The sequence below is a fragment of the Phaenicophaeus curvirostris genome, chromosome 1 (assembly GCF_032191515.1).
Source record: "Phaenicophaeus curvirostris isolate KB17595 chromosome 1, BPBGC_Pcur_1.0, whole genome shotgun sequence".
Classification (NCBI taxonomy): domain Eukaryota; kingdom Metazoa; phylum Chordata; class Aves; order Cuculiformes; family Cuculidae; genus Phaenicophaeus; species Phaenicophaeus curvirostris.
Window position 1 is genome coordinate 106,584,782 of NC_091392.1, and position 15,457 is coordinate 106,600,238.

At 37.7% G+C, this 15,457-nt stretch overlaps 1 protein-coding gene across 3 annotated transcripts in view; it reads left to right on the forward strand.

The window, feature by feature from the left end:
• Window positions 1-15,457, forward strand: part of CHODL (chondrolectin) — a 28,372-nt gene that overhangs the window by 8,827 nt on the left and 4,088 nt on the right. For all 3 annotated transcript variants that reach the window (XM_069870538.1, XM_069870543.1, XM_069870552.1), the window contains exons 2-6: window positions 7,980-8,292; window positions 9,037-9,194; window positions 12,545-12,592; window positions 12,977-13,060; window positions 15,134-15,236. In XM_069870538.1, coding sequence (XP_069726639.1) covers window positions 7,980-8,292; window positions 9,037-9,194; window positions 12,545-12,592; window positions 12,977-13,060; window positions 15,134-15,236 — 706 coding nt within the window. The remainder of the gene's footprint in view (window positions 1-7,979; window positions 8,293-9,036; window positions 9,195-12,544; window positions 12,593-12,976; window positions 13,061-15,133; window positions 15,237-15,457) is intronic.

Here is a 15,457-nt window from a genome sequence, read left to right on the forward strand (position 1 = left end):
AAGAAGGTGGGAGGAAAAAGTATCTATTAAGGTATAGAAGACTTAGCTATGGAGACATTACTGCAGATACAGGCTGAGGTATTTATAGGAGTTTGTATCTGAATGGAAAATTTGTTAGCACATGGAATTACTTAAGCTGCTCAGGAGTTTGAGGTGAGCAACATGTGTGATTTGAATAGTGACTGTACTAGAGAATGATGTGTCTTCACTATTACAGACTTTGGGAGAGAATATGGCAATTTACTTTTATCATAAATGAAGACAACATAATTATGAAAACTTACCACAGTAGCATTTTTTAAAAAAAGCAATTTGAATCATCAAAAAAACCAAATTAAATTCAGTAGATGGACACAAATATGATGCAGTAAAACATCAACAGCAGTAACATGGTATATCTAGGAAGTGAACCCAGTCAAAATCTGACTGGATAATACAAAGGTCATTTGACAAGATACATCAGTTTTGAATAAAAATATGATTAGAAAAATTTAATCTATTTTAATCTCTTATGGGCCACATTCTGAAGTGCGTTACTAGGGTTTGGCATGAAGAACCCTGTGACATGGGAACAGATGAAAAAAAATTGTGCCCAGTGTCCTTCATGCTAGTTACACAGCCTCTGATGTCAATGTGCTCACACAAGGTCAAGACCAAGACTAGCCTTCATAACACAATCAAAGAAATATTTTCTAGCCAGTGGAATATTTCGCTTAGTTTACACAGATTTCTTTCTTGCTATTATTTCATGATTACTTTCACTTAAGTCCTTGTGTCTTTATTTTGTTACTTTGTTTTCAAAGGCCTCCATCATCCTCATGCTGACTTTTGGGACTTTGGTTAACGTTAAGTATTTCACATTGCTTCATACCTAGTGTTTTCTGCTGAATCCATTATCTTGGGAAGAAAAAAATCACAGCATGAAAATATAATGGACTTTTCTGCAGCAGACTTTGTGCATTCCTTTGTTCTCTCCTTGCATTTACTATGCACATGGCAGCTGCTCTTCCCCACCGATCTAGATGGATGCTAATGGTAGCAGACCCTGGACTGTAGGTTAGTTAATGAGTTTCAAGAGGAGGAGGGATGGATTTATCAGAAGAGAGCTTATCCTCTACCTGACATCTTAAAAATCTCCCACTGAGTCATGCTTGTTACTCAAGATAAACTTTGTGCCCTTCATGTTCCATGGTGGTGTATTTAGGACTGAGCCTAGTGCTCTTAGGGAGATGAGTCCTTGAGCTGACTGTTTTATCAATAATTTTCCTTCTAAATTATGTTATGTTATAGCTTCTTCCATAACAGACCTAAAGGAAGCTATTATTTCTGTTTAATGAAGCATCATTGTTGGAACATAATGTAGACATAAATGATTAAAATAACAGCTGAGAATTTTCTTGTTTCTCCATTTCTTGAAGAAGATTTTTTTCCCTGCAGAATTATCTGGAGAAATGTTTTAAAGAATCACAGAATCGCTAGGTTGGAAAAGACCTCCAGGATCATCCAGTCAAACCATTCCTATCAATCACTAAGCCATGTCCCTCAGCACCTCATCCACCCGTCTTTAAACACCTCCAGGGAAGGTGACACAACCACCTCCCAGGGCAGCCTGTTCCAGTGCCCAATGACCCTTTCTGTGAGAATTTTTTTTCTAATGTCTGAACCTCCCCTGGCAGAGCTTGAGGCCATTCCCTCTTGTCCTGTCCCCTGTCACTTGGGAGAAGAGGCCATCACCCTCCTCTCTACAACCTCCTTTCAGGTAGTTGTAGAGTGCAATAAGGTGTAGCACCGGCTCATTTTCCGGAACATGAGGACGGCTTGCTCCTGAGCTGGTAGGATTTCCTTCTTGAAGAAGTATCAAATGTCTCAGTTAAAAAGTACCTTTATTTTAATATTGATAGAAACATTCTACAATGGAGCTAGTGTTGCACCTAAGGAAGAAAACTGATGAATATGGATGGAAATGGTAGATAGCACTTCCTAGAGTAAATACTGCACTCTTCCTTCTTTCAGCTAATGGGATGGTGAGGCAATCCGAGTGCAAGGGAATTTCAGCCACTTCAGGTTATCTGCAGTAGACAACTAGAGCTGCAGGGCGAGAGCTGTGTTGTATGGTGTGCACAGGAGAAGTATAAATGACAAATTTGGAAACATTTCTGCTAAGGAAAATGGGGAGGACTGGTATTGCGGTTTTGCAATGGAAAAAAAGAGAAAACTAGCTGTCAGTTACCTGTTGCTTCAACATAGCACTCTTCCCTTGACAGACAAGAAAATAATTGTTGAAAAGATGTGTGGGTTCGTGACACCAAGCTAAGTGTGTTTCACTTATTTCTGTGCTTACTTCTGACCAGAATCTGGATTATTCTGCTTGGGTGAAGGAAGGTGAGTCAAGGATTACAGAGCTGATACACTCTATGAAGTGAAGGGTGTAAGCTTTCCACCTTTACATCTGCAGATATTTGGATAGGGTTGGTGAAAACCTCAATTTATCTGAGTGTGAGGAAAAACAGTAAGAATGAGTTCTTAGATCTTACTAAATTAATTAGTTAGATCTTTAGTCTCATCCCAAAAGGAAGACTAAATGCAATAACATGCTTTTCTTTTTTTTTTTCTTTCTGGATACTCTGTGATGAAACAATATTTTCCATCATGTTTTCTTTCATCTCAAAAGTAACACAGGGCAGATTGTGTGAAAAGGTTGTAAGGCCCTAACTTGCTTATATTTATTCACAATGCACAGTATTCACTCCAATAGATTTGATAGTTTCTAGACAGAAAAATTGGAATTCAATTTATACAGTTGAAATAGCAAATGTTGCTTTAGAATTAACAATGGAGTCTTGTCTGCTGCAAAGATGTTGGAAGGCAAAATAGCCCATAGTTAATGTTTCCATACTTATGTTGTCTGCTATGCAATGTGGTTCATTCTGTCATTTTTAACTGGTATATTATTTCTGCTTTGTAGTTCAGAAATTAATAATGAGAGAAAGCTGTGAAAAACGAAGCTTAAAAACTTAACATCTCAGCGTGCTCCAAGAAGAGCACTAAAATGTCAGCTGATTTGCCAGCTATGAAGGCACAACTGCAATTTCTATTAACACATTGAACTAGCTCTGCTACAGAAGATAAATGTCCCCTTCAAAAGATGAAAGAAAAGATTCAGTGTAGGTCATTGCCTATACACACAAATTAACTAGTACAAAAAAAAAAATTCACAGCTTCTTCCAGGAAGCTTGCTACTCTGTAACACATGCATCATTCACACTGGATGGGTCTTAATCCTAAATATTTCTTGGCTTCTTCCTGTGTTCTCTGTTTTTTCCGGAGGTATATTCTTGCACAAATTATGAGCCTGTGAGGAAGAAAGTATTTATCTTGCTACAGATGTAGAGAGCAGCAAATGAAAGAGAAGTAGTTTAGGAGTTGGATTGTACACAGACTTTCACTTGTTGGAGTCTTTCACTTTATGATAGTTGATTTTAGAGTTATTTAACCCTTCACAAATAACTGCAATAGCAGTAGTATCCTCAAAAATACTTCAGTTCAGCTTAGGGAAAAAAATAAACCCTTCACACAAAATTTCAAGATTTTAACTCACTAACCCTATTAGATAAACCTTTGAGTACAGATTAAACCTTCACATCTATGTTCTGGATAACTCCAAGAGGCTTCCTGCTTCAAGTACACAACAGTGGCAAACTGCTACTGGGCTCAATGAAATGGGCACGTATGAAGGGCTGCAGGAGCACCTATTGAGCAGCTCCGCTGACGTGCATCACAAGTTCCTATCCTTCCTCTCCCAACCCTGTACAATTCTTTCTAGTTTCCTCACATTGGTGCAGGTGATGGAGTTGAGCTTTGACACTGATGTAACCTCTGTATTGGACCAGTATACAGCACAATTTACGGGCACGAGCCTTAAAGCAGCTTAGAAATAGCACATTCTATTTGGCAGTGTGAGTTTCCATGCAGGAGCCGACTGGGAAGATAGATACACTGAAGAATCTTGCTCAGTTAACTAGCGAGGACCCATCTGTCCTGTTGGAATGGTCATTTGACTGAATGGTCACAGAAGAGTGGTGACTGTGCATGAAAATATAGAGTGAAAGGGGCACTTCGGCCATCTGAGAAACACATGGGGAAGGGGAGCAGATGTATGTGCTGTGGGTGGGGAGCTAGCTATTTTCCCATGTAGGGGAGGCACAGCATAGGAATTGAGATTGGTAGCGGCTAGCCCACTCGTCTTGGTGGATGGAGTGCTCCTGCATGACTGAAATCATGACAAGGATATTTTGACACTGGAATTTGCTCATAACTTGCTACTTGGTGTCAAGGAAGAGTCTGGGCACAGAATGAAAAGAATCATAAAAGTTTATTTCTAAAAATTGTCTGGGAAATAAAAAGAACAAGACAATGGAAAAAGGACCCCTCATAAATCTGTGTGTATATATATTTACATATAGAATTAATGCTCCAAATCTGACCTTCAATTACAGGGAGAGGTATACTCCCTTTTCCCTGTAAGTGATTACTGTCCCACATAATTTAGTGCTAGCCTTTGGAAGTTTGGACTACTATATACGCCTGTGTACTCAGACCGTAAGCCACAGTCACTGACCCAGTGGTGATAACTAAGATGTTGAAGAGCTCTTCATTCACTGTGTACTCTATCCCATCAATGAGACAGAACTCCTGGGGAAAATAAAAAGGTTGTGATCATGTTTACAAGATCTGAATTGCAACAATACAGATGAAGGAGATGAGCTACGATTTCACATGAAAATTCCTTCTTGCACTTTCTGGTTTTGAGCATTTTTAGAGTTCTTTCTTTTTTTTCTTTAATAGGAGTAGTTTTTGTTCCAAGAAGCCTTATGAAGAAACCCATCATTTTACATGCATTGCTAACAAAGCATCTGTTCCTTGATTCTCAAGGATCATTGCCCAGCTAAGTCTCTTACTGCAGTCATTGATAGCAAGACTCTTTAACTGTATGAATTAAGGGAAATTGCAGGAAAGGGATTGAGACATAACACAGTGTTGTCAGGATATTATTAGAGCAAGTCCAAATAAGTGTTGTCTTCCTAATCTCAGAGTCTAGCTTTTTCCATTAATATCTGTGGAACAAGCTTGTCTTTATGTTCCTATTCCCGTATTATTTTGACAGATTAATTACTGATAAACAAGTGGCTTTTCAGAATTCTATCTGCTAAGCCTAAATAAGAATGTGACTACAAAGACTCTTCTGACAGGCTTTCTCCCAGATGAACTTTAGTAGGGTGTCATAAAGAAAAGGTTTCAGAGATATTTATTTTGAGAAAGGTTACAAGGATCATAGGAAACACTAGAAAGCTAAACATAATTTATCCCTGTTGCCCCTGTAATTTATATAACTTTTCACAACAAAAAAGATCCCTAAAATAAGAGTTACTTTCAGATTTAGCTAAAAACCATGAGACGATCCTGTTTTTACATTCCTACGTTCATGCAGCTTATATACAGTCAGCTTGTGCTTTGCAAATTCTTGTAACTGCCCTGTGCAAATATAGAGGATTCTTCGGTCAGCTCTTGTTCGGTATGCGGTCTGCTATGGGAAGTATTCTGTTCTGTCATTAAAAAGAAATCCAATACAACACTAAAGCAAGGAGAATGAATTTTATTGTATCTTTTAGGCTTCTTTGTTCACTTCTATCTTTATTCTTTCTAGAAAAACACTGTCTTGAAAAACACTGTCTTAAATAACTTAAAATACAGCTTAAGTTGTAGGATGATGTTGCTGTTTCCCAGTGGCAAATTCTTTTTTAAGGTAAAACAGGACAAAACCTGTTCAAATGTAAGGCCAAAGGTTTGTTTATTTACATGAGATGCGTGTCTGAGTTTGCTTAAAAGTGGGAGTTAATATAAGATTTTCAAATGCAAATCTAACATGGTACAAAAAAATACTGTCCTTGTAAAATTTTCTAGTGAAATGATAAAATCTGAACCTGGTAATTCATATTACTTTGCTATTCTTTGGTGATTCTTACTTAGCAAGACAAACTCTTCCACTTTTCTTCTCCAGCGATAAATTTCTATAGTGAAAAAAACTTGATCACTTAAGAGTTAGTTAGTTTCCTTTTATATATGTATTTGAAACTCTTCTCCTGTCCCCCCCCCGAAAACATATTGGAACGCAGTTACAGATGGTAAGTGAGTTTCTTCATGCCACATCCTGTGTATGTTGAATGAACTCGAGAGAATCTCAGGAGTTGAATATGATGATTATTTTTCCTTTATAGGGAAAAGACATGTCTTTCTCAGCTGAAGAATTGGAAGGGAAAAAAACCATTATTTTGTCATTTGACTTTTGATTCTTTCCACTGGCATATATCTGAAGGGCAAGGAAAAAAATAGTGCGAATACAATAGCTATACTGCTTTCTGAAAGCATCACAGGTTTTGTTCATGGTATCTGGATAGCATTGTGATATCTGCTAATATCTGGAGTTCCTGTTGGCTGTATTAACAGATGTTAAGCATGTGGCTTAACACCTGGCTGCCAGTTTCTACCTCAGTACCCAGGGCCTCTCTGAGCCAAGGGATGTGGCTGCCACTTTCTACTTTGCTGGTTTGACCAGTAGCAAAACTCAGCAGGTATCAAAGTGCCACACAGACAGGGCAATGACACAGCCATCACAGAGATTGCCACAGGCAAGGTGCTGCCTTCAACAGGACCCACATAAAACATAAACATAGGTGATACAAGAAGTAGTTACAAAAAGTGGAATATTTTAATTTAAGCTAAAGTAAGGTTTCATCTCAGTAACTGTGTTTTTTTTAAACTTAGACAACATGTCCCTCTGATAGCATATTTTCTTTCTCTGACAGTATGCTTTCTTTTACACAGTGTTTTTCTAGACACTGTTCATTCTTTGAAGATAACATCTTGTGTTCAGTATGATCTGTGCTGAGCAGATGTCTCTTCGTCAGTAATCGCCTCAGTTTGGAGTTTCTTCCTATCTCAAATGCAAGGTCAAGCAGAGAGCTGGAGCCAACTCCAAATTGGCATGAGCTTTGACTGTTGTGAAGTTTCATAATTACATTAAAATTAGACCTTGGAAAGTAATAGAATATGCATACGATTTCTGGAAAAAATTATCCATATGCACGTAAATGGGAAAAAATATTCTGTAACCAGTGTTTGTCTCATGATTAATGAAGATCAGTCCCTTGTGTTTCTTGATAGCTCACCGATTAATTTGTCTGAGGAGAGTTATTTTTCCTCGGTTTTTTTGTTTGTTTGTTTGTTTTTCCCATGAAGTTTTCCTGTTGGATTTATTTCTCTCTGTTTTGCTTATGACTTTGTCATTTTCTTCTTATCCATTTTTTCACTGAAAAAGCCATTGGTCAGATACCATTAAAAGAGGACCCTCTTCTTCCACACACCCTTACAAGAGATATTTAGCCAGATGATAGCAAAGAGTAGCTATGAGATCCTTGTGAGTACAGTCTTCTCAAGGTTTGATAGCAGAATAAAAAAATGCTAGCTTCTTTTGCCACTGAAATCAAGAATGTTAGACATTTTCTTTTTTGTCTGATCAGGTGGCTTCAGTTACCAAATAGAAGTAGAGTTGGTCCATTAGCATGAAATAGTTAAGAAAATATCCTCTAAAGGGATCCTGGCTTTACCAGAGGGTTTTGGTGGTACAGTCATTAAAGTAGAGAACATTCCTCAGGAAGTCAGTGGGAGTTTTCAGTGTTTTGAAGAGTTTCACAGGCATTGGGAAGAAAGCCATAGATTCCTATAAACTGTATGATACTTGCAATTTAAATTACAGCTAGGGTTTTCAGCAGTGTCACTGTATCACCATAAGCCCTTTCGCAGATGAACACAAGAGAAAACCTACTGGCCCTCTTCAACACTGTGTGCATACTGTGCTAGTTTTTTATATTTTCAGTTGTGTATTAGCATACTCTAAACACATTCATATTTATCTTTTTCAGGTCAAAAAGTGTGCTATGGTGACTTCAAGCATTCTTGCTACAAATTAGCTTATTTCCAGGACTTATCTAGACGTGTGGGCTTTCAGGAGGCCCGCCAGGCTTGTGAAATTGATGGTGGGGCTTTACTGAGCCTGGAAAGTGAAGCTGAGCAGCAACTGATAGAAAACATGTTGCAAAACCTCACAAAATCAGGCTCTGGGATTTCTGATGGTGATTTCTGGATTGGATTGTGGAGAAGTGATGATGGACTAGCCACCTCAAGTACTTGCCCTGACCTCTACCAATGGGCCGATGGAAGTATTTCGCCATTCAGGTAAGTCTGTAAAAACTGCTTATTGAGAAGGTTTCATGGAAAGAAATGGGAAGTGAAATGCTGAGGAAGCCTTGCAGAAAGAAGCTTGAAGACTTGCTGCCCTATGTAATTAGTGACATCCCTTCTTAACTTCTCCAGATAAAGGGGAGTTGGCAACCAGTTTTTTTAATTTGAAGCTGTAAAAGGATCGCATACTGTATCTTCAGCCTATGACTTCCTTTGCTCCCATCTTGTGAGTTTTCTTCTGTATGGCTTATGGAGATTTTCTGCCCCACTTAGAAGATTTAAGATGTGGTCTGAAAGCAGGCAGACAAATTCTGCAAGACTCTGGCCACCTTGAATCAAGGACCCAGCTGCCAAGTAAATTAATGCACATTATTTAGTGTAAATCAATCTGTTTCTACCCTGTCTTTTGAAAAGCCTTTAATTTTCTGGTTAAGCAAAAGGCCAGCGTAGCAGCAGCTCACAGGGCAGGTAAGCGTGAGATAGGAAGGAAAACAGGTGGCAGAGCAGAGTGGTTTGTTTCTGTAGAGGTATTTGAACAGATTTGTTTTTTAAGAACCAGAGGTGTAGAGCCCAGACCCTAAACTCCTTTCACAGAGGAATTTTGGGAAACGTGGCATATCTTGGCAGAGGATGGAGCCATTGGAGCTGACCTGTTTTGATTGATGTAAACCAAATCCTTGGTGTCCTGATGAACCTTACCTTCCAAATTTGAAAGTTTGTCTTTATATGTAACACTAGGAATTGGTATACTGATGAGCCTTCCTGTGGAAGTGAAGCCTGTGTTGTGATGTATCATCAGCCAACTGCAAACCCTGGTCTGGGAGGGCCATACCTCTATCAATGGAATGATGATAGATGTAACATGAAGCACAATTTTATCTGCAAGTATGGTCCAGGTAAGTGAAACTAAACTTATGTTTCACAGGTGAGATGCTTTGTTAGAAAAACAGTTGTCTTTTGTTTTGTGACAGAATCTGTAAGTGTCTTGTGGCCCGTGGTACTGATGATTCCTTTGGTGTGAGAATGGCTGAGCTGACATTAACAGGGGATATAATGTATCAGTTCTAGTGGTAGTTGAAGTAAAACCTCTCTGTATCCAATAAGAGTGTTTTCAAGTCTAACTTCGCTGTCTTACATTCCCAGGTTTACTTTGATTTAACTCATTCACTGGTTATTTTATTTTTCAGAAAGGGTTTTCAGTGGCCATTTATTAATTCCCTTGCTTGCTATCAAGTGAGATGACAAAGACATCGCTTGGTCCTACTCTAAAAAAATTACAGTGTCCTTGCATTTTCAGATCTCTTGACATTTTATACCAACTTGTGTGTGACAGACGTTTCTAAAATTTTTGACTTAAAGAAAGTGAAAGTCTAGAACAGCAGGAAGAAAATTCAGCATTTGTAAATGTAGATTTATAGATATGAAAACCAGATGCACACTAGTTCAGATGGTGACAGGGAAAGCCAGATCTTAAGCGGTTTGGCTCTATTTCCAGATATGACATAGGTTCTGTGCATGTCAGTAGAGGAAACATGAGCTATAAACTAGAACGTCATGCAAACAGAAAAAGGATGTGAAAAGTAAACTTTCAACTTGAGCCTGTAACAGTTTCTGCTTTTGGCGGTACTTACAGTGAATGAAAACACATTTTTCAGCACGACCATGAAAATATTTTCAAATAATTTATGGTGTGTCTAATTTTCAGAAACTAAGCTGAAAGTCAGAATACATACAAAATCATGCTCTTAGCAACTATTTGACCTACCTAATTCTGTAGTTTCCTACATGCTTTCTCTGTGCTCATGATCTAGTAATAGTCACAGTCTTTGTAGAGATCCATCTGTCTGTAGACATTCAGGCAATATTCTTCCTTCAGTTTTGATGGATCAATAGTTTTCTCACTGTCTAATATCTTAATGATGATATTAAGAACAATTAATATTGCAAGCAAATATTCAGTAACTGGAAGGCTTAATACACCCAGTCATTTTATACTGACACATTTTAACCCCACCCTGCAAATCTGTTCCTGCTTCTACAATTATTGGTGACCATGACTGTCTTATGGAAATTGGGTTTCTTCTTGGTCATACAGGCTGTTCAAAGAGATATGTTGTATACAATTTTATTACTTTTACAACGTATCATAATTATTTTGAAAGAAAAGCACAGTGAAAATGCTTTAAATTGTTAAAATAACTGCTTTTGTATGGCAGAAAATGCAGGTTTGATTAAGAGGGCTCAGTTTCAAATATATTTAATATATTTAAAACCAAATAAATGTAAGTGAAATAATTATTCTGTAACAGTGAGCTACTTACCACTCTATTTGTGATGTTGTAATTGTTTTTTCCTGTTGCTTTCACCATCAAGAAATGCAGAGTATTTTGGATTGGCAAAAAATGATAATAGTAACAATGGAAATGAATTTATATTTCTTTCACTATGTAGAAATAGATTACTAGTGTATAATGAGGCATATATTAAGGCAAACAATGTATGGGAGGATTATTATTAGGCCTGACATTGTTATGCAGCTAAATACAGTACTGCTGAATAGTAGCTATTTACTTTTCAAGCAGTTGGAATTGTGCTTTTCAGGAAAAGAAGCTATTCTCCAGAAATGTATTTTTCTGTCACATGGAGAAAGAGAATAGATTCATAAATGTATATAAAAATAGGTATATGACATTTCTTTGACTGCCTGAAGAAAGTACCACAGTGTCTGTAAAAAAATTACAGTTGCTATCTAAAACCTACTGAGAATTACAAATGACCTTTTTTTCCTCTCCCCAAATCACTGTAATAGCTTCAGCGTCAGCCATTTGCAATATAAAATGCATCCATTTTACCAGGAGTATTAACGTGCTACATGCGTATTGAATTTCTCTTTGTTATCTGAGAATATTATTTTTTTGGTTCTGTTTTGAGTATGTGGCCAAAATGCAGAGGTTATAGGTGACCATGATGAAGTTGCATACAATTGTATCAGCAGCGCATTCAGGCCAGTGAATATTAGGCAGTTTTATTCAAGCAGAAACTGGTTTTCTGGTAGTCACTTCCATTTTTCTAAGCCCGTTTTATAGTACCTCCCTTGACAGCATTTACCGTTGCAGTGTTCAGTCTAGCTTTAGATCATATTGATCATTCAGTGATCTTAAATTTAATTATAGGCTGGTAATTACAACCACATTTATTTCCTGTCCAGCTCCTGTAGGTTTAATTCTGCAATCAAATTAATAACTCATCTCCACTTCTGCTGCCTAGAGGCAGAAACTCAGTTCTTTGTGGTATTTTGATACCTTTCTTTATATATGGCCAAACATAGCTACTTTTTACTAGAGTAGATTAAATAATTGCCTTTGTTCTAGCAGGCTTCATTGCTCCTTTGATTTCTCCCAGCATGCTGTGTATATCAGGACAATCAGAACTGCAGGATAATAGCAGCGTATTATTAATATAATCTTATGATAAAGACATGGTAGTCAAATGGTCGTGCAGATTCCACTTCTGTGGTTGTCCTTTCAATATGAAGGAATTACTTATGTAATCTTTGTTAGCTCTTACTTGCAACAATAGCCATAATTAAACTTGCAAGCCTCTGCAGTACAGTTCAAAGCCATGAAGTGGTTCTCCAGTTTCTGATGCATCACAAGAAATACGGTACTATTATTCCTCTTGCGGTAATTTCATTTCCTTATGTGATTTGTTAGAACCTACTGCTTGTGATTTGTATTTTAGGGCTGCCTGTTGCAAAGCTAAATTGTATGAAGCTGACAGCTGACCTCACAAACTTGCATTGCTTTGTTATGCTTCATAGCCCACACTATGTAAACATTTTTTTTGAAAATGTGAATAAGATTTAGGTATTACTCAAGAACACTTCCTCTCCTATTATTTTGGATCATCTGCACAAATGAAACTTTGAAAGCATTAGGGTTTTTAATCAGTGCAAGAAATTAAGGGCTTCAGTGATTTAGACAGTAAACTGGCAAAGGCCACCAAGAACTGTAACTAGAATAAACTATAACCCTTTTCTAAGGAGCAAAACAGTATGAACTAAAAGCGATATAACACTAGTTTGCAAATAGTCTTTGGTAAGAAGATGAAGTGCTGAAGAATTAAACAATTGTTGCTTTGGAGAATGTATCCATTTCTGTGACACTGCATGCAAAATAAATAAAACATCTGTTTTATTACACACACTTCATTTTTCAACAATTGATTTCAAATATTGATTTAACAGATAATGTCTTAGGAAAAGAATTAGGAGACAGAACGAAGCCAGATTACGGTAAGAAATTTCAAAGCATTAAATTGAGTTGCAATGGTAAATACATAATTATAATGATAGCTTACAAGAACTTCTAAAATTACTCAAGTTAAACAGCCATAGTTTAGAACTGGAACATAGAAAAAAATGAATCCTTTAGAGAGCAATAGCTACAAATGTATGGCTATTGTTCAGAATAGCATGCTTCATAATTCTTGTTCCAGATGTAATCCTAATTTTGCAATAAAATCCTGTTTACAAAATTATATCTAGCAGCCTAATCAATCCTGAAAATTTTCATTTTTCCAGTATAAATTAATGTGTAATTAATATTAATTTATTTAACAATAAAGCAGCCACATTATATACTCACTTTTTTCTTAAAATGTCTGATACCCTTTTCAGATATTTCTCCAACAGTGCCAGCAGGAAATCCTTATGACACAAGCAAACCGGAAGATCAGTATCATATAATTGCTACAGAAACAGGTAATGTGTTCATATGAATTGAATTTTCTGGTAAAAATACTAACAATAGATTCAGTTAAATTAATCTTCTAGAATTTCCATTATTGTCAATGGGAGGGACTAGTCTATTTCCCCAGCAAGTGCTCTGAAAAAGTATACTTTTGAATAACATTTCAAAAGTTTTAGTAGGTCCTCCTTGCAACTACGGAAACAAATTACTTCCATGTGTCCCCAGACTTTGATCCAAATCCACTGTTTATCTGTTGTTGAAATCTCCACCACTGTCTCTGACGCTGGTGAATCTCTGTCAAGACACAAGATTTCACTAGCATTCACCTAGCTCTGGAGCATCTCCTTCTAAGCTATGCTAACCCATCCCCTGCCTCTCTGTCTCCTCCTTACCTCCTCCCTAGCCAGTGTAATAAACATATAGTGCTTATATTTTTTATATCTAATACCTGGGGCTCACATAAAATGGGCAAATGAATCTTCCCTAACAGACAGGGTATGAAATTTTAAGTTATATGCAGGATAAGCACAGTGCCATAGCTCCTCCAGGTGCACTGTGTTTTAAGGAATACTACATGCTAAGAGGAGTTAAATGCTTTGCTGAGTTTTCCAGCAGAGATGATGCTCAGTATTTTGAAAATGACTACCTACTTCCTAGGAGCTTGCTGTAATGTTCTCAGCTCCTTCATTTAGGAATTTATGTCCTGAATGGAGTGCTGTGGTCCATGAAGTTGTAGCATGGCCTTAATTCAAGGAATTGTACAATTAGACGACTCTGAGGACTTTACAGGGTTACAGCATGGATTTATGGAAGACTGGTGCTCCCTTTCCACACCTACTGGCTGGATTTGAGCCATTTTCCTAACTGATGTTCCCATTGTTTGTAAGTCCAGGGGAATGGATTATGCTGATGAACTGTATTTTGAAATCAGTAATACTGTTTTACAAACCATGCAAAGGCTCTCTATCTGAAACTCGTAAACAAATCCAACCTGAACACTCACATTTATCTTTGTTAGTGAAAATACATACAAAAGAGGACAATGGATAAAAAAGCCCCCATAATTTGTACATGAAATGTATACTGTTATTAAACATGGGCATATAGTTACTGAAGTACAGTCAGACCCCTTCTGGAAGTTATAGACCTCATCCTCTATCCTAGGCAGGTAATAGAGTGCCACCTTGTACCATTTCTCACTCCTTTTGCCCACGGACCTGCACGGGAGCACCTTTAGCTCTCTTCATAGAATCATAGAATAACCACGTTGGAAGAGACCCACCAGACCATCGAGTCCAACCATTCCTATCAAACACTAAACCATGCCCCTTAGCACCGCGTCCACCTGTGCCTTAAACACCTCCAGGGAAGGTGAATCAACCACCTCCCTGGGTAGCCTGTTCCAGTGCCCAATGACCCTTTCTGTGAAAAATCTTTTCCTAATGTCCAGCCTAAATCTCCCCTGGTGGAGCTTTTGAGGCCATTCCCTCTTGTCCTGTCCCCTGTCACTTGGGAGAAGAGGCCAGCTCCCTCCTCTCTACAACCTCCTTTCAGGTAGTTGTAGAGAGCAATGAGGTCTCCCCTCAGCCTCCTCTTCTCTAGGCTAAACAACCCCAGCTCTCTCAGCCGTTCCTCATAAGGCGTTCACATTAGTCAAGGACAGTGTACATTGTCTTTTAAGGAGAATGGGAGACAAGGGCAGGGTTTGTTCCTCTTGTGGTCCTGCATGGGTAGGAATCCAATATGTGAGGGCCACTGAGTAGCCAAGTTATATGGACCGCAAAAACAATAGGCTATGAAATAAACTTTGTTTACGTATTTGAATATTCCATTATAAAATTGGAAACCTCACATTGATGCACATAATAATGATATCAGAAATTAAGTCCTTAAGATATGTTTTGTACATTGCTGGGGATGTACTTTTGGTGAGTCACCTTTTTGGAGCTCTTCCTACAGAAGGAATGTATAAATGTTCTTTTGTGTAGTTTTATGTATTTCTGATATTTTACCCCAGAATTTTGCTCACGTGGTTAAGAGTATTTCTATATGAGAGACATTAATGAGAATGTTTTGCCTTGTAGGTATAATTCCAAATCTAATTTATGTTGTCATACCCACTATACCACTACTGCTGTTGATACTGGTGGCTTTTGGGACTTGCTGTTTCCAGATGCTTCATAAAAGGTAAAATAGAGTCATCTAACTGGTCTTGTAATGCAGAATTCATGTTTCCATTGGCAAGCTATTCATACCAAAAGACTGCTTATATCTGTTCCCAAATGTGCAAATAAGCATCTTTTCATCTATTAAAGTCCAAGTAGTTTACAACTGAACACTCACCAACAGGCTTTTTCCACAATACACTGAAATAGTTCCAGAACTATCAAAGTATATTGCCATTAGTG